The sequence below is a fragment of the Ursus americanus genome, chromosome 2 (assembly GCF_024610735.1).
Source record: "Ursus americanus isolate L20-20 chromosome 2, mUrsAme1.1.p, whole genome shotgun sequence".
Classification (NCBI taxonomy): domain Eukaryota; kingdom Metazoa; phylum Chordata; class Mammalia; order Carnivora; family Ursidae; genus Ursus; species Ursus americanus.
The window spans coordinates 80,132,921-80,151,473 of NC_142128.1; the positions used below are offsets into that span (position 1 = coordinate 80,132,921).

Genomic DNA, 18,553 nt, shown 5'->3' on the forward strand with positions numbered 1-18,553 from the left:
CCATTCTATGGTTTCATAGATCTTTATCTCTGGGAAATGTTCAAGTTCTAAAACTCATGGTTTTTTTATGGTGGGGATGTGACCTATAATTTTCATAGCAGATAGGACAGATCCAGTTACAGATGAAAAATATACAGTGATTAGCCTCAAATGAAGATCTGGAGATAAACTGCTGTATGTACAAACGTAATATGGGATACTGTAGAGATTCTTGAAAAGAGAAGAGGGTGAAAGACAGCTGTAGTGTAAGAGTGTTGAAGATTCATCCTTGCCTACGTGTCATGTTTGATTTATTTAGTTGTACAGTTTAAGGCCATAGAACAGAGAGACAATTCATCTGGTTCACAGGGAAATCCACTGTGGACTTTAAGTCTATTAGTATTTCAGTTTAATCAGTTGGAAGATGATAGGAAAACACAGGAGTGAGGGGGAAATTTTTCATAAAATTAATAATTTTATCAGTTATTAAACTATTTAGTCCATGGTTCAATTTTGTCTATTTTCATGTATTTCTAGATTATGTTTGGCCCATAATCAGTAGTATGCCTATAGAATAAAAATATTTCAAAAGTAATTCAGGTAAACGAAGAGTGATGTACATCTGAAATTGTATTCTCAGAGCAAATGTAATTTATTTTGAAAGCATTTTGCCTGTTGTAAAACTGTGTAAGAGTAAAGTAGCACCATCATTAGCATTGATTGTTTTGAGTTCTTTGTGTTATACCCAATTTTTATAAGATAATTGAAAATTAATTATAAAAGGGAAAAAAATAACATCCTCACCTGCTCATTTTCTGAGAACAGTGTACTAACTATGCCAATAATCAATAAATCTCAATCAGTGTCTCTCTCTCCTCCTCTCTTCACTCTCATCCTTAGAAGTGGAATGTTAGTCAGACCAAGATTCGCATCATCTCGACGATCATATTTATACTGTTCGGCTGTGTACTCTTTGTTGCCTTGCCCGCGATCATATTCAAGCACATAGAAGGCTGGAGTGCCCTAGATGCCATTTATTTCGTGGTCATCACTTTAACAACCATTGGATTTGGCGACTATGTTGCAGGTAAGTTTTTCCTGGCACTGACCCTACTCACCTAACCCGTGCCCTTTAGTTAGACTTTTCTAACACAGCACAACACAGTGTCTGTCTTAGTTTCCCAGGCCTGCTGTTATGGGCAAAGTGCCCCCAGACTGGGTGGCTTTAAACAAGAGAGATTCATTGCCTCGCAGAATTTCAAAAATCAAGGGAACAGTAGGAACATGGTCCCTCTGACACTCTAAGTGAAATCCCTCCTTGCCTCTTCCAGCGTGTAGAGGAGGCCATCCGCCCTTGCCCACCCTGCTCCATTACTCCCATCCCTGCTACGACATCATATGGCGTTCCTTCTCTCTGTGTCTCTGTCACTGTGTCTGGATTTCCCTTTTCTTATACGGACACCAATCATACTGGACAAAAAGCCCACTCTACTCCAGTATGAGTCCAGATGAACTAATTACATCTTCACATGCTCTGAGGTGCTGGGGATTAGGACTTGAGCATACAATTTTGGGAGACCGCTTAATCTGTAACAGTAACAGAGAGACAAAAAAAAAGCATTCTGTGACAGTGGAGGGAAGCAGAAGGGTGCAGTTGAACATTTATTTTCATTCTAGGAAAGAAAATTAAGTTGCTGTTTGTTTAGAATCGTATATTCCCACCCTAATTTCAGAAACCAGACAATCTGCCTCTAATTTTTATTTTTTATGTATTTATTTATTTTTCTTTTACTGTTAGACAAATTCGAGTTTATCTTTGCTCTTTTTACTTAGGTGTTTTCATATCTCAGTTTTAAAAACACCTGCAAACTTAGAAGATGTTCTAAGCTACTTAAAACCTTCTTTTCTCTAAGATATTTACTTCATTTAATTTTCAGTTCTCAGGACAGTATTTTTTACATTAACCAGTATCCACACGTTTTACTCATGTTTTTTGATATTTTTCTCTTCTACACGTTATTACAATTGCACTTTGCTTTTTTGTTGTATTTCTTGGGTCTTAACTTCATGTTACTTTAACTCCCTCTTTACCATTTCAGTTATCCAATTATTAGTATTGTTCTGATTCCAATTTTAAATAAATTATAATAATGGTGGTAAAAGTAAGTGTGATGGTGTTCTATCATGGATCATTTTGACCAGCTCCTGAAAATCTAATTTTCTTCTTTTTTAGAAAAACCAATTTCAAGTATTAGAAAAACATGCTAAACACTCTAGTAGGAATGTGCCCTTGAACTTCGCAGGATAAACTCACCAGCCTAATTTAGCTTTTATACTTTTTAGCTGTTCACTGTTCTTTCTTGTCCCAAAGTTCTTAAATGTTTTCAGAGAAAAAATATTTTGCGCAGTTCTATAAAATCTCAGAGAAGGCTGAGAGTTCATCTGTTTCTATTGATTTGTTAATTATGGTTTAATCTGGCAAAGCCCATACTCCCCTTGAAGACGGGCATGTTTTCATACAGGAAGCTTTGCTTTTGGTCAAAAATCCTGTGCACACAGCTCTGGACTGGATGGAGGCCCCCGAAGGGGGGGATACATCACTCTGCTGGAGATCCTCTAGTTTTCTAATTAGCAAAGTGTAGAGAGAAAAATCTCAGATATTTGTAGCTCTTTTTTTTATATAATTTTTATTTTGTTATATTAGCCAACATACAGTATATCCCCAGTTGTTTTTTTTTTATGATTTTTTATTATATTATGTTAGTCACCATACAGTACATCCCCGGTTTCTGATGTAAAGCTCGAGGATTCATTAGTTGCGTATAACACCCAGTGCACCATGCAATACATGCCCTCCTTACTACCCATCACCGGTCTATCCCATTCCCCCAACCCCCTCCCCTCTGAGGCCCTCAGTTTGTTTCTCATAGTCCATAGTCTCTCATGTTTCATTCCCCCTTCTGATTACCCCTCCTTTCTTTATCCCTTTCTTCCCCTACCAATCATCCTAGTTCTTATGTTCCATAGATGAGAGAAATCATATGATAGTTGTCTTTCTCTGCTTGACTTATTTCACTTAGCATTATCTCCTCCAGTGCCGTCCATGTTGCAGCAAATGTTGAGAATTCGTTCTTTTTGATAGCTGAGTAATATTCCATTGTATATATGGACCACAACTTCTTAATCCAGTCATCTGTTGAAGGGCATCTCGGCTCCTTCCACGATTTAGCTATTGTGGACATTGCTGCTATGAACATTGGGGTGCATATGGCCCTTCTCTTCACTACGTCTGTATCTTTGGGGTAAACACCCAGTAGTGCAATGGCTGGATCATAGGGTAGCTCAATTTTTAACTTTTTAAGGGACCTCCACACTGTTTTCCAGAGTGGCTGTACCAACTTGCATTCCCACCAACAATGTAGGAGGGATCCCCTTTCTCCACATCCTCTCCAACAATTGTTGTTTCTTGCCTTGTCTATTTTTGCCATTCTAACTGGCATAAGGTGGTATCTCAATGTGGTTTTGATTTGAATTTCCCTGATGGCTAATGATTTTGAACATTTTTTCATGTGTCTGTTAGCCATTTGTATGTCTTCATTGGAAAAGTGTCTGTTCATATCTTCTGCCCATTTTTTGATTTGTTTATTTGTTTCTCGTGTATTGAGTTTGAGAAGTTCTTTGTAGATCTTGGATACCAGTCTTTTATCTGTAGTGTCATTTGCAAAACTCTTCTCCCATTCCGTGGGCTGCCTCTTAGTTTTTTTGACTGTTTCCTTGGCTGTGCAGAAGCTTTTTATCTTGATGAAGTCCCATAAGTTCATTTTATCTTTTGTTTCTCTTGCCTTTGGGGATGTGTCATGAAAAAGGTTGCTTTGGCCGATGTCGGAGAGGTTGCTGCCTATATTCTCCTCTAGAATTTTGATGGATTCCTGTCTCACATTGAGGTCTTTCATCCATTTGGAGTTTATCTTTGTGTATGGTGTGAGAGAGTGGTCAAGTTTCATTCTTTTGCATGTAGCTGTCCAATTTTCCCAGCACCATTTATTGAAGAGACTTTTTTCCACCGGATGTTTTTTCCTGCTTTATCAAATATTAGTTGCCCAAAGAGCTGAGGGTCCATTTCTGGGTTCTCTGTTCTGTTCCATTGGTCTGTGTGTCTGTTTTTGTGCCAGTATCATGCTGTCTTTTTGATCACAGCTTTGTAGTACAGCTTAAAATCCGGCATTCTGATGCCCCCAGCTTTCCCTAGGCCAAAGGCAGATGCTTAACAACTGAGCCACCCAGGCACCCCTACATCCCCAGTTTTTGATGCAAAGTTCCATGATTCATTATTTGCATATAACACCCAGTGCACCATGCAATATGTGTCCTCCTTAATACCCATCACCGGCCTATCCCATTCCCCCACCCCCCACCCCTCTGAAGACCTCAGTTTGTTTCCCAGAATCCACAGTCTCTCATGGTTCATTCCCCCTTCTGTTTACCCCCCCTTTCTTCTTCCCTTCCTTCTCCTACCGATCTTCCTACTTCTTATGTTCCATAAATGAGTGAAACCATATGATAATTGTCTTTCTCTGCTTGACTTATTTCACTTAGCATAATCTCCTCCAGTCCCGTCCATGTTGCTGCAAATGTTGGGTAATCGTTCTTTCTGATGGCTGAGTAATATTCCATTGTATACATGGACCACATCTTCTTAATCCAGTCATCTGTTGAAGGGCATCTCGGCTCCTTCCACAATTTAGCTATTGTGGACAATGCTGCTATGAACATTGGGATGCATATGGCCCTTCTCTTCACTACGTCTGTATCTTTGGGGTAAATACCCAGTAGTGCAATTGCTGGATCATAGGGTAGCTCAATTTTTAACTTTTTAAGGGACCTCCACACTGTTTTCCAGAGTTGCTGTACCAACTTGCATTCCCACCAACAGGGTAAGAGGGATCCCCTTTCTCCACATCCTCTCCAACATTTGTTGTTTCCTGCCTTGTCAATTTTTGCCATTCTAACTGGCGTAAGGTGGTATCTCAATGTGGTTTTGATTTGAATTTCCCTGATGGCTAATGATGTTGAACATTTTTTCATGTGTCTGTTAGCCATTTGTATGTCTTCATTGGAAAAGTGTCTGTTCATATCTTCTGCCCATTTTTTGATTTGTTTATTTGTTTCCCATGTATTGAGTTTGAGAGTTCTTTGTAGATCTTGGATACCAGTCTTTTATCTGTAGTGTCAATTGCAAATATCTTCTCCCATTCTGTGGGCTGCCTCTTAGTTTTTTTTGACTGTTTTATGGGCTGTGCAGAAGCTTTTTATCTTGATGAAGTCCCGAGCTCCCGGTTTTAGTCCAGTTCCAGTGAGCGCTCCAGAGCTCTGGTTTTCAGTCTGGTCACACGTGCATTCCCAGGCCCAGGGTCTCAGTCTGCCCTCCCACCGGTGCCGGTCCACGAGTCCGGCTGCTCCCCAGTGCAGGTGGCTACTGCTTCCCAGAGCCCAAGCACATCAGCTCCCTCCCCCTTCCATTTATCTTCTGATATCTGTGCGCGAATTCATGGCTCCCCGCTTTGTACCTCAATATTCAGTGCTGGAGATGTTCGTTTGTAGAGATCCAGATGTATCTTCCTATGTCTCAGGCTGATTCTGTGGGTTTTCAGGATGGTCTGGTACCTATCCAGCTCTACTCAGGGGACCAGCTGAGAAAGGGGTCCCCTACTCCTCTGCCATGTTTTCTCCTCCTTGCAGAAAATAGTCGCTTTTCTGTTCATAGAGTTTCTGCTACTCTTTTCTTCATTCTCCAGTTGCGTTCATAGGTATTCAGAATGGTTTGGTAGCTCTCTAGCTGAATTCCTGGGACCAGATGAACTTTAGGGCTCCTGATCCTCCGCCATCTTGGAACTGCTCTCTATTTGTAGCTCTTTATAAGAAGACAAACTTCTGCTCTAAAACACCCATTTTTCTACCTGTGAAAGTATATGATTGGCTTAAGTAGAAGTGGAAAGTGCATTAATGCAGGAGAAAGTAAGCCACAGTGAGATGATAACAAGATTTAGACTTGTTGATATGTTAACCTTGGCCTCTTGCACCACTTTATAAATATCATTAATAAGGTCTTATAGCAGCTGTGGAATTTATAGGTATTTCGTGAGGAGTCTGAGGCCAACAGCCTTGCATTGCATATGTTATTTTAATTTTTAATAGTAATGCAACATTTTATTTGCTTATTTATTTATTTTTCAGCTTTGTTGAGATGTAATTGAAAATAAAATTATAAGATATTAAAAGCATACACCATGGTGATTTGATATAAGTAAACATTATAAAAGGATTCCCACTGTCTAGTTAATTAACACATTAACATATCCATCCCTTCACATATTTATCTTTTGAGGGAGTGAGCAGTGGTAAGAACATTTAAGTTCTACTCCTACCAGATTTCAGTAATACAATACAGTGCACCTGTTATTTTAAGAAATTAACAAATTCTGTCAGTCCAGTATGTGTCCTGGTCTCATAAAAAAAAACAAACAAACAAAAAAAAAAAAAAAACAAAGATTATAAATTAAAAAAAAAAAAAGTGGGTGGAATCCTAAAATAATGTTGTATTTGTGGCCACAGTATAAAATGGCTTAAAAAAAAAAGAACAAATATTTTTACTTTGTGGTTTCATAGAAGATGAAAAAAATACTTTTTAAAAAAAGATTTTATTTATTTATTTAGAGAGAGGGAGAGAGTGAGCACATGCACAAGTGGGGGGATGGACAGAGGGAGAGGGAGAGAGAGAATTTCAGGCAGACTCCCTGAGAGGGGCTCCATCTCGCAACCCCTCATGACCCTCAGATCACGACCTGAGCCAAAATCAGGGGTTGGAGCCTCAACCAACTGAGCCACCCAGGCGCCCCATCCTTTCTTTTTTTAAACAAATCTTAAGAGATCCACACTTTGAAACTGGTTAGATCAAGTGGGTCTCTTCATAGCCACTCTGTTAGAAGTGCAGTTCAGGGAGAACGTCTTGTGTGTATGAGTGGGGACCCCGATTTCAGAGTCGTGGCAGAGCACCACAGGGGAACATGGTCACAAAATGATATTTGTGTGACACTGTCATCTAATAAACATCTTTATTATTACTAGGATTTTATTCTTTTGCGCCCCTTGCTAAATCCATTACTGTGATTTTATTTTTATTTTGCAGAGGAAGTAATAAAAAGCACTAGAAATATGCCTTGCTAAAAATTAGCAAAGGAATGTGATGGGATTAAAGTGACAAATGCCGAGAAAGATAAATTAGAGAAGAATCCTTACATACCAGGTCCTTGTGCCCAGGGAGCGGTTTTGGAAGGAGTGTGTGGATAAGGCAGATGCAGCAAAGGCTGGTAGGACATGTGTACTTTTTGCAAGAGTCTTTGGAAAAACAAAAATCTTGAGTTCTTTTTTTAAGGATCCGGGAAAAGAATTGCCTCACTTAATTCAATAGAGTACACGTAGTTTTTTTTTTCTGGGTACCTTGTGGCTGTGCAGCAAAAGTCAGCTGTTGAGCAAAGGCAAGTCTCCCATCAGGGAAATACCAGTTGTTTACTTTGCAGAACATACCCCTTTGAAGTTCCATGTCACTACAGATAGTATTCTCACTTAATTTTGGTATTTTCGCCAAGGAAAAGCAGGAGGCATTGCTCCAACTTGAATCTTCTCGCCTTTCTCTTGAGCTGTAAATTTCGCAAGAACACAAAGATACACCTCCTGTAACGCGACTCACCATCTGATGCCCTTCTCACAACTGCCAGCCCTTCTCTGAATAGGATGAAGGTTCAATCACCTTGTGGTATTGAACTCTTCTGAAGACCAATTAAAGAACATACTCTTCAAACTGATGTTACTAAAGGAAAATAAGTAAATTTCAGCAAGGGCTGTATAAATGTTTAGGATACAAGTTATCATCTTGGTGTGATTATTAGAAGTATTTCAAAAGCAACAAAGAAAGATGTGGTGTTTTAGACCAGAACTCTGAAACAGCTCGTCTCTAGTGTATAAGCAAGAAAGTCCACACCAGGTATATTTTCTGCCATGGGAGGCAAATAGGACAACTCCTGTTTCCATGTACTTTTAAGCCTCATTCCTTACTTTTTCCTCTTTATATGTCATAGTGTTCATGATACAATATATAAGAGCATAATCGATTTTTTTTTTTAAATTGAGAGAGAGAGAATGAGTGGGAAGGAGGGGCAGAGGGAGATGGAAAGAGAGAATCGTAGAGAATCTAAGCAGGCTCCACACTCAGCAAAGAGCCTAACGTGGGGCTCAATCTCATCACCATGAGATCATGAGCTGAGCAACTATCAAGAGTCTGAGCCATCCATGCGCCCCAAGCATAATAGATTTCTAATTCATAAATAAACACGCACTTAAATTTGTGTGTGCAAAACCTTTTCTCTGTTGTGATATTGAATCAAAAGCATTTACAAATCACTAGCGAAGACAGACAGTGTTCAGGTCTCATTGTGTATGTGACTGAAAGTAGGAATTTAGCACTTAATAGTTTTTCTGCAAGAAAAGACCTGGCAAATTTTAATTTTATAATTATATTTATGCAAGGAAGGTGTTTTAGTGGGACTTTTTTGTTCTTTCACTAGCTCTGGATGTTCTAGAACTAAAAAGGAACCAGGAGGCCACAGGGTACTCCCAAACTTACTTTACACATGAATGAACAGACCCCTATTACTAAGACTAGTGCTTGCACACAGTAACCCTTCCTAAAAGGTGAGAAGAGACAAAGTCAATTATTTAGCAAAGTGTCCATTTACTTGATTTTAGCAGTGCCCGTAATTTATAGTCAAAGTACACAGATAAGTTAAAGTTAATGGTAAAAAATATACTTGAGAATTAACTGTTAATTTCCTGTGTTCTGTGTCTTAACTTTTACCATTTTGTTTTACATTTGACGAGAAGTCTGGTGGTAAGTTGTTAAGTCATGCTTACCTTGGAGACCGAGAGCTGAATCAGCGCTTCATTAAAAGCTAAGCAGTGATATTAATTATGTGGAAATGTGTGACAGGTTGAATTCTATTTATTCAGCCTTGCATCTATGACTGGACTTCCAAGTCCATGATTTTTTTTTTAATGGTAATTCTTCAAATCAAATTTAATGCAATTTAAAATTCTTTTCCAAGGCTAGTATCTCCTTAATATATGCTCTTAGGGTAGGAGTGGGTCATGCAAGCCAAGAAAAACATTTCCACATTTTGTTTAGAAGCTGCCTAAAAAAGTCCTCAAAAAACACCCCTTTTCATTAACCAGGTTTGTTCATAAGGCATCATTTGAATGAGTGAAAGCTGGATGAAAATTTATAGTTTCACAAAGCAGTGTCCTCCCCTTACCTATTCTAATAAAAACCAAAAATTTTAGCCAAAAATTTAGATGTTCTAAGAAATCCTCATGGTTGATCTTATGAAAATACATTTTCCATCAGAGCATATATTTATTTAGCCATCCAAATGTATCTTCTCGGAATTTGGATCATCAAAATTCAGTATATTTAGTGGAATGATGACAATTTTCCATATCTCACAGGTAGTTATTGAAGGTGTAGGGGACAAGGGCAGGCTGCTCCCAAGATGGGCCACCTTGGCACAAGGATTATTTCGAGTGAGAAGTAATCAAAACCCAACAGATGCAGGAAAAGCTCTCTACCTCCCCCACAGCTGCCTGAATACATTGGAAAGGAGAGTCTACACCAGGAAGAGAGCTTAACAGAGACCCCCTTTTACCTAAGAAACTTACCTGCATAATACAGCAACCTTTGCTTTTCCAAATATCTTCTCTCACCTTTCTGGTAATGGCCTACCTCCCCTTTGTGTCCTCACACCCCTACCCCTCTCCTTGCTCATAAAAGCTTCATGTTGCTTCATTGTCTTTGGAATTTCATATTTGTATGGGTTCTCTGCCCACACCTATTAAATTTGATTTTCCTCTGTTGAATCTGTCTCATGTCAATTTCATTCTAAGTCCAGCTAGAAGGCCCATAGGGCAGAGGAAGGTCTTCCTCCCCGACCAAAGCTGACTGAGTTAATCAGGCTTTATGCTTAGTGCCTTCTGCCCCTCTATACAGAAAATACAATTTAGGACTTTACAAGGTAAAATTCTTCTGCTACTTTTACCTTTACTAAATTTTTTAATTTTCGCAGTTGTATAATCATTTATCATCATATTTTTTTTTAACTTGGGAAGAACATATTTGTATATCTCATATTAAGCATTAAGCTTTCTTGGAATTATGTTTTCAAAGTCATTATCGGAAATGAAGTTTTTAGTGACCAAACTACTGCTTTTCCTTATAACTGAAACCATGACTCATTCGGTGGAGTGCTTAGAGCTTGCTTAATGGAGGGGAATTTTATCATGAAAACATATAAATCTCTGTTGGAAAATCATGGCAGGTTTTTTGTTCCAAACAGTTCTAGCAGAGACCCTCTAGAAAACAGTTTCTGATGTTGCCTAAAGCTTTTGCAACTGTGTCAGCGGCCAGTTCTTAAACTTGCTGTTATTGAACTGATCAATAACTGTAAACATTTGCCAGGAATTCAGCAGTTAAGAAAAAAAGTAGCTGATGAGGAGTGAGGTCTACTGAAGTCACCACCTCTAATGAGGTCACCACCTCTAATGAGGTCACCACCACCACCACCACCCCAATGTCTCAGAAAAATCGCTTTTAGCAGAAAGGGACGGTTTATGTGACTCCCAGGGAGATGTATTGTATTCATCATTCTTCTGTTTATTCAGATATTTAGCCAACACATATCGTGTATTAGATAGTCTGTTTAGCACTTAGTGATAATCACTGCTCTAGCTCCTTTTCCTTTAGGACAGAACGTTTGAAATCCGGGAGCAAAAATTAAATTCAACAGGGAACTTTTCTTCTCTTCCTGCTAGTCATTCTGTTTTATAATACAGGAAAACACCGCGGAGTCTGGCCACCCCCTGATTCAGCCAGTGACTCTCAGAGAACTCACAAGAGAATGGATAGTGTCTGCATGATTAATTAAATGGGATTTGATCCAAATGGCCCAGAAGTCTTAGGATCCGGGGACAAACCAAGAAATTATTTAACTTTTCAGATTCAGAAATGGATATATAGAAGCATTGTGGAAACGTGCAGAAAAAAATGAGAAGGAAAACTTTCAGTGATTCATAGTTGCGGCTTAGTGAGACAGGCAGTAAATTTTACTAAATGTAATGAAAAAGGCTCCAAATGGCTCTATATTGAGACTCTTAACAGTCATTTCTAGGTATAACAATTATGCACATCTTAAATACTATAGGTTTCCACCCTTGTAAAGGATGAGTGAGTGACAATGTGTTGATCTTTCTTTGTGACCATGAAACTCCTACTCTTCTAAAGGCTGTTTTCCTAAATTTAGACCAAGTACCTAGCAGGAAATGGACATCTTGAATGCTGAAATTAAAAATCCCAAAAATACAGGTTCAAATGCTAGAGAGCTTTAGTTACCATATTTTTGTCTTTTGTTTTTCCTGACTTAATAGCATATGAGAAGTTTGGTTTTGTAGGTGAGCTATGGTTTAATACTGAAGTCATACCTTCCATTTGTAAGAAAGAAAGCAGAATTTGCAACATTACGAAAGAGCCTCTTAGGTCTTGAAGCCCTGAGAACACTCTTCATTCAGCTAAATTGCTTTACTATAACAAAGAGAAGCATGATAAAGCAGAAAATAAGTTCCCCCCTTTATATTAAAGCAGGATAGCTTTATTTAATAAAAGTAAAGCTAAACACAAAAAAATCAATATTTGATATCTAAAATACTTAAAGACCAATATAAAGAAATGATACCTGATGAGGTTGTGGACTATAGGTGAGGTTCAGTGGGATGGAGTCCAGAGCCGATGACCAAGAAAAAATTCTTGAGGCATCTTTGGTGCAAAATTGGTGGTTTATTAAAACACAGGGACAGGACCCGTGGGCAGAAAGGGCTGCTGCCCCAGGGTTGTGAGAGGTGGCTGTTATATACCATGGGGTTGGGGAAGGTGAGGAAAAAAGGAGGTTGAGAAAATAGTTTCATATGTTAAAGAAGATTCGCAGGATACCAGAGGCGAATGTCAAGTTAAGGTTGTTTTTCCCTCTAGCAAGGCATTAACATTAAGATGGTTGGGAACTTCCTGGAGGCTGCAGATTATAAGGACATTTAATTGTATCTACATTCCCTTCCGGAAGCTAGGTTATTGATAGAAATGCTTCGTTCTTGTAAACTGCTAAAGACATTTGTAAACTGAGGGAGACTTAAGTCTTGCAGGATTGTGATATCTATAGGTTAACTATTTCTTTGTCCTTTAGGGCAGCCAGGAGTGCCTGAGGAATGTCACTTACATCCCATGGTGGGGGGAGGGGGTTGCGGGGTGTTAGTTTCAGCTTTGTCCTCGGCTTGCCTTCTGCTCCCTCATCGATGCCCATTTTCTTTAGAACAAAGTTCTATGTCTGTATCTATATTCTATAACACAAATATTTTAAACCAGAGGGGGGCATGGCATTAATGATTTTAGTTCAGAATAGCTAGAGGATTCTTTAAATCCAGAATATATCTTCTTTTTTTTTTTTCCTTATAAATATTCTGTGGTTCAGAAGCATCTCAGGGAAAGAAAATTAAAAGTGGGAGAGGGCATCGCATACTCAAGTTCTTTGGAGCAGAATAGGGCCAACCACTAGAAACTGTTGGAATGAGGGCAGAAGCAAGGTGCAGAGGCTCCTGATAAAATAGTGAAGCGGGAGAGCTAGGTTCTTGTCTCACGGAGTTGATGAAGAACGAATCTTGCGGACAAGAGAGTGAGTAAAGCGATACAAGTTTATTAAGCAAGGATACAGAAAAAAAAGCTCTCAGGAGTGAGGGGTCCCAACAGCATTGCCACCAAGGGCTTTTAGGGATGGTCTTTTATAGAAAGCTAGCCAGGGAACTTAAATCTGTTTCACATCTCTATTGATATCACCATTGAGCAATGACTAGTAATAACACCTTCAATGGCTTACCTCCTTTTTGGGGTCCGGTAATTCTTGGTTGGTTATGAGTAGCTGTTATTACAAGACCTCACCTCATTTTTAATCAGAGGTAGCCAAATCGGGACTACTATGTTTACAAAACAAGTCCGGTTTTAACAAACTTGGCCTAATTATTTACATAAGCTCAGCAATGATAATGAAAGATCAAATAGAGTTATCTTTTAGAATCTGCTTTGCTGAAACTTTTATAAGGAATCTCTAGGTTGAACTTTTAGTAGCCTCTCCAGGCCAGAAGCCAACCCAAGTGCTTGTCATCAGACATGCCTGCAATCCCTGTAGATGGGGTAGATTCCTCTTCATGAGGTCCCCAGTATATCCTGAGTTCCTGCACCTGCCAGGAAGTGACAGTCTTTACTCACCTGGTGAGACTGCTGGGAACTCCGTAAGCAAGGTATCAGGCCAACATTTCCAAGGGGCTTTATAGCTCCAGGTTTCATAAAGCCAATCTTAGTTCCTTAGAACTGTTTGCTCATATCTGAGTCTATGCATGTCTGTCTCAAATCTGACATTCCAGTCAAAGCCTTGGTAAAATAACCAATGTTTCCAATGGTGTCCTGTTACAAGAAGAACAGATTCTTATTGACTTATGCAAATGACTGTGTTATCATGGAAGAAAGCTTATTGAGACCTTTTGAATTTCAGAGGGTTTAGGTAGAGAGAAATGTTAAATGCTTTAATGCTGTTGTTTACACATGAGTACTTTATCACACTTTTGTAAGTCATAGATATCTTAAGAGAAAGTTTCCTTAATCTGGGAAAGCAAACATTAGAGAACCAGCAGTGTTCCAAAAAAGAGTCACAAAACTATAATCAGCTTCTAGTTCATTTAGTCCCATGTTACTAATTCTTGTTCAGTTTGAATTCAGCCTTAGTTCTAGAAATTCTTACCCATTTCTGTTTTAATCTTAAAGGTATCGAATACCTGTCTTTGTCCTAAAAATCCTTTATATGAATCTCCTTGAAGATGGACCTCTTTTTGCAAGAGAGTAAGAGCAATTATAAATGACAAGAAATCAGAGTGGATACGGTAAAAGATTAAAACATAGTAAAACTTGAAGAACTGCGTATCATCTCTAGAATAGTTACAGCATTTACTCGAACAACATAACCTAAGGCTTATTATTTAACAATAAGTTAAACATAAGTTACTTCTGGAGTAACTTAACACACCACATAAAAGGCCTAGTGAGTTAAAGAGACTTCATTTACAGTTTCCATCTTGGAAAAGTAAACCGTAGGAAGTTTTAAAGCACGTGCTTAAACAGGATTAGGGAGCCCCAAAAACCTGATAGAGGCAAAACATAGAAACTGGTTTTTCTGGACAGGCAAAGAGAAAACAACTGTTTATTTTTGTAAGAGCAGATAAATTAATTCAAGAAAACCATCTTTTGAACTGAGAGAAAGCAGACTTTTAATCTTATACGAGTATACTTTAAAATCCATTTATTTCAATCTTATTCCATCCTGACCACATTTAAAATTCCTTTCCAAAAATTACCCTTCGCAAACCTTCTGCAACTTTCCTTTGCATTCAGATTTTGTCCCAAGCCATTTCTCTCCAAACAAACAGTCTCATTTAGGACAAAATTACCTTCTTTTACCTTCAACAAAATTTATTCCCATTCCTTATATCTTTCGTACACATCTCCTACTTTTCTACATACAGAGTTATTTCCCTTATTCCCATCAGCCTTAATTACGTTTAGCAGAATTTTGCATTCTTAGAAACCTTAGTCTTCAGAAACTAAGTAGTAACCGGTTGTGAACTGACACACCAAACCTTTAGATGGCAAATCTGTGAATCAGTTAGGCACAGAGCATGCTTACCAACAGACTTAAATATCCTTAATTTCTTAGCAATAAGCAGTCAAAAGCACAAACGTACTCCAGTAATCAATGATTTAGTACCTTATCCTATTTGAGAAAGACCTAGACGGTCAATGAATTTAATCCCATTTGTCATCCTAACAAAACTTCTAAAGTTTCAGGTTACTAAAGACTTTGAAAACAATTACCTTAACAATTACCCATGATAACTTTGAGACAGACAAATAAGCATCATTTTAAGTCATCTTTTTGCAAACAAATTGCAGCAGAGACAACATGAACTTATTTGGCCTTCAATAGATTTTGGTGGAATAGAAGTTTCATATTTGATGTTGATAACTTTAAAGACATGTCTATTTTAATTAAACCAACAAACTTAAATTAGTTTAAATACCAAGTTATGTTCCACCTGGGCCCATTTTTAAAAGTCAGTCCGTTTGTTCCCCATTGTCAATTTTACCCGAGACACTGGTGGGGAAATCTGACATGAGCAGTGCATGCAGAACACACCCAAGGTGGTGCAGAAACAGGTGGGGAGGAGGGGTAGACAGGAGAGGCCAAGTGCAGCCAGAAGGCAGAGAAAAAGGGTCCCCAGTTCTGAAGCTCATCCACTTGGACAGATGAGTAAACGCCATGTTTTTCCACCAAAAAGGGGGAATAGGCAGTCCATGTCAGGCCAGAGAAGACAGAGAATTTCCCCAAAACAAAGGGAGTTTGGTCAGCTGCTTCGGAATATTCCTGAAAGTCCCCGTCCTGAGGTAGACTAACCACAGTTGGCTCCACTTATAGCCATTAACCTGGGAAATGAGTGAGGGAGAAGGCCCCACATCTGTCAGGAGGAACAGTGAGAGAGAGAGAGAGTAAGAGTCAGTGTCCCCTTTGCTACGGAGGGCCTGTGTTTCCTCCAGCAACCTATGTTTATTAGAGGCCTATTTAGACAATTATCCAGTATGTCAGAAGGGAGCTTACTGGTCTGGTTACCACCAAACACGTTCTGCAAGAGGCCCTTAGGTCTGGGTCCTGATTGAGAGCCCTGAAAGCCTGGGTGGACCTGGGGTACCTCCGTCTATTCGCCCTGTTTCCTGCAGAAGAGATCTAACTGATAGATCCCACTGTGGCCATGCCTTATTTTACCTTGCCTTGAAGAACCCGCCGTGTTCAACCCATAGAAAACACTAGAAAAGTTTTATGAGGGGAAATTACCCAATTTTTTGCACTACCCAATCCCAAGAAGTCCCCTCAGGGGATGGTTTGTTTCCCATCTTGTGATCCCGGTAGGAGTTACCCTGTCCGTGCCTCGGAGAGGTGACAATGAAGCCATACCAGCTCTCCCTTGTGAACCAAGGAGTCCCATGGTTTCCTACCCAAGGTGAAAGAGTGGCCTAGCATCTTGGGTTGAGTAGGGCTCAGGCCGGCAGGAGTAGCCACTCTTACCTCTCTATCACCCGACCCTCCTTTTCTCCTCTGGATTACCCCCCCCCCGCCTCCACCCCCACCAGAAATCCAACTTCGATATTATTTTTAGAAAGCTAAGAATGTGAGCGAAACAGTTAGGGTCTCTTAGTGGGAGGCACGTGCTGCTTCCGGATTAGGCTTCCCTGGGGTGTGACCCCCAGAGCGGGATCTCTATCCTTTTACGTGTCTTGGAGACCCCAAGGTCACCCATGGTAACCAAAGGGCAGGTTCAGAGCTCTGGATTGCCAGTCCTTACATGTGCTCCCTATGACCCTTAAACAAAGTAGGGAATCTTTGTAATGACCCCATTCTTTGAAGCTCTCTGGATTGAGCCCTCACTGTTTGGTCCTGTAAATTCACTCGCATTCCTAGCCCCATGGTGCCTTAAGAGTCAGGCCTATTATAAGCCAATTTCAATTAAGCTTTCTCTCCTTACCCCTTGGGCACTTTTCCTGTCCATCCTGAACCAAGTTCTCACAAAAGACACTTTTAAATGAAAAAGTCTTACGTCTACCTAGGCAACACTCTTCCTGAAATGAATCCCTGATTAAAAGGGCATACTGATCATCCGAGATTGGAAGGACTTGAGGCAAAGCCCCTGAGGTGAGAGAAAGCCGTTTAAGAAAAGCCAATGAACAGAAAGCAGAGCGGGGTAGGGTTAGGCCAACATTCCCTTCTTTTGAGAAAGGGGGATTGACCAAACCTGTCTCCAGAAGCCTATCTGGAAGACTTAAGACCTGAGACTTAAGACCAACAGCTGTGCTATTGGACTTTAACTGGCCGACAGGTGCCTGGTTTTGTTGTTTGTTAAAAGGGGTCATATAAGGAAGAGACTTCTCCCAGGAAAGAAAAGATGAGTCCGCTTTTACTGACCCTTCGATGGGAGTGATCCTGGGTTTTGGCACCAAAATGATGTGGGAAAGCTAGGTTCTTGTCTCACGGAGTCGATGAAGAATGAATCTTGCGGACAACAGAGAGTGAGTAAAGCGAAAGAAGTTTATTAAGCAAGGATACAGAAAAAATGTTCTCAGGAGTGAGAGGTGCCCGACAGCGTTGCCACCAAGGGCTTTTAGAGATGGTCTTTTATAGAAAGCTAGCCAGGGAACTTAAATCTGTTTCACATCTCTATTGATATCACCATTGAGAAAGGACTAGTGATAACACCTTCAATGGCTTACTCCCTTTTTGGGGTCCGGTAATTCTTGGTTGGTCACAAGTAGCTGTTATAACAAGACCTCACCTCTGATGCCTAGGACAGGACGGTCTGGTTTGTTCCTTTATCTCTGGTTTCCTTTCATCTCCCACATTTTGAATTTTGTGAGCCTGATCCCATGGCCCCCTACCTATCTCTCCCTACCTAGCCCCATCTGTCCCTTATCCAATAGTACTTACCTTCAGACCCACCTGGTTTCTAGGTATAACCATTGAGGGGATGGAGGGGAACAGGCACACCTTGTCTGACTTAGTGTTCCTAGCCCTAGCTAAGGGTCTGCCAGGCAGTATGGACACAAAGGGCTGGTGGATAAATGATAGGAAGGACAGCAGCTGAGATCTTGGGGGTGTGGACAACCTGGTCAATGAGGAAAAAGCCTGTGTTTTGGAGCCAGGGAGCCCTGGGTTTGAATTCTAGTCTGCTGCCTCCTTTCCTGTGTGGCCTGACACATGCTCTTTTACCTACTGAGACTGTGACTTCTCTTGTAAGTGGAGCTACTTACTGTTGGGATTTCTAGGAGCCAATACAAAAACGGTCGTTTACTCCTGAGTTCTGAACAGACTAGGAGAGGGATGGCAATTGAGTTACCAGCTTAGTTACTGATAAAGGCAGCCGGAGATGTGGCTTAAATCTATAGTGAGCGGCCTGTCAAAGGAAATGTGAGGAGTGGGAATACAACGACCCTCAACACTTGCCTCCCAGGGCTTTAGGATGGAATGATTTCATTTAGGTGGACGATCAGGAAGTCTTACTTTTCGCTCTTCTCTCTCAGTCAGATTTTGAATATTTTGGAAATCAGCTGACATGAGCATAGACTGGGCTAAATAGGACTAGCAGGACCTTTGTTTAAAAAACTTGGATGTGGGGCGCCTGGGTGGCGCAGTCGTTAAGTGTCTGCCTTCAGCTCAGGGCGTGATCCTGGCGTTCTGGGATCGAGCCCCACATCAGGCTCCTCCGCTGGGAGCCTGCTTCTTCCTCTCCCACTCCCCCTGCTTGTGTTCCCTCTCTCACTGGCTGTCTCTCTCTC

At 40.2% G+C, this 18,553-nt stretch overlaps 1 protein-coding gene across 4 annotated transcripts in view; it reads left to right on the plus strand.

Annotated features, from left to right (window-relative positions):
* Positions 1–18,553, plus strand: part of KCNK2 (potassium two pore domain channel subfamily K member 2) — a 136,523-nt gene that overhangs the window by 76,595 nt on the left and 41,375 nt on the right. For all 4 annotated transcript variants that reach the window (XM_087858159.1, XM_045771996.2, XM_045771997.2 and 1 more), the window contains exon 5: positions 880–1,066. In XM_087858159.1, the coding sequence (XP_087714285.1) occupies positions 880–1,066 (187 nt within the window). The remainder of the gene's footprint in view (positions 1–879; positions 1,067–18,553) is intronic.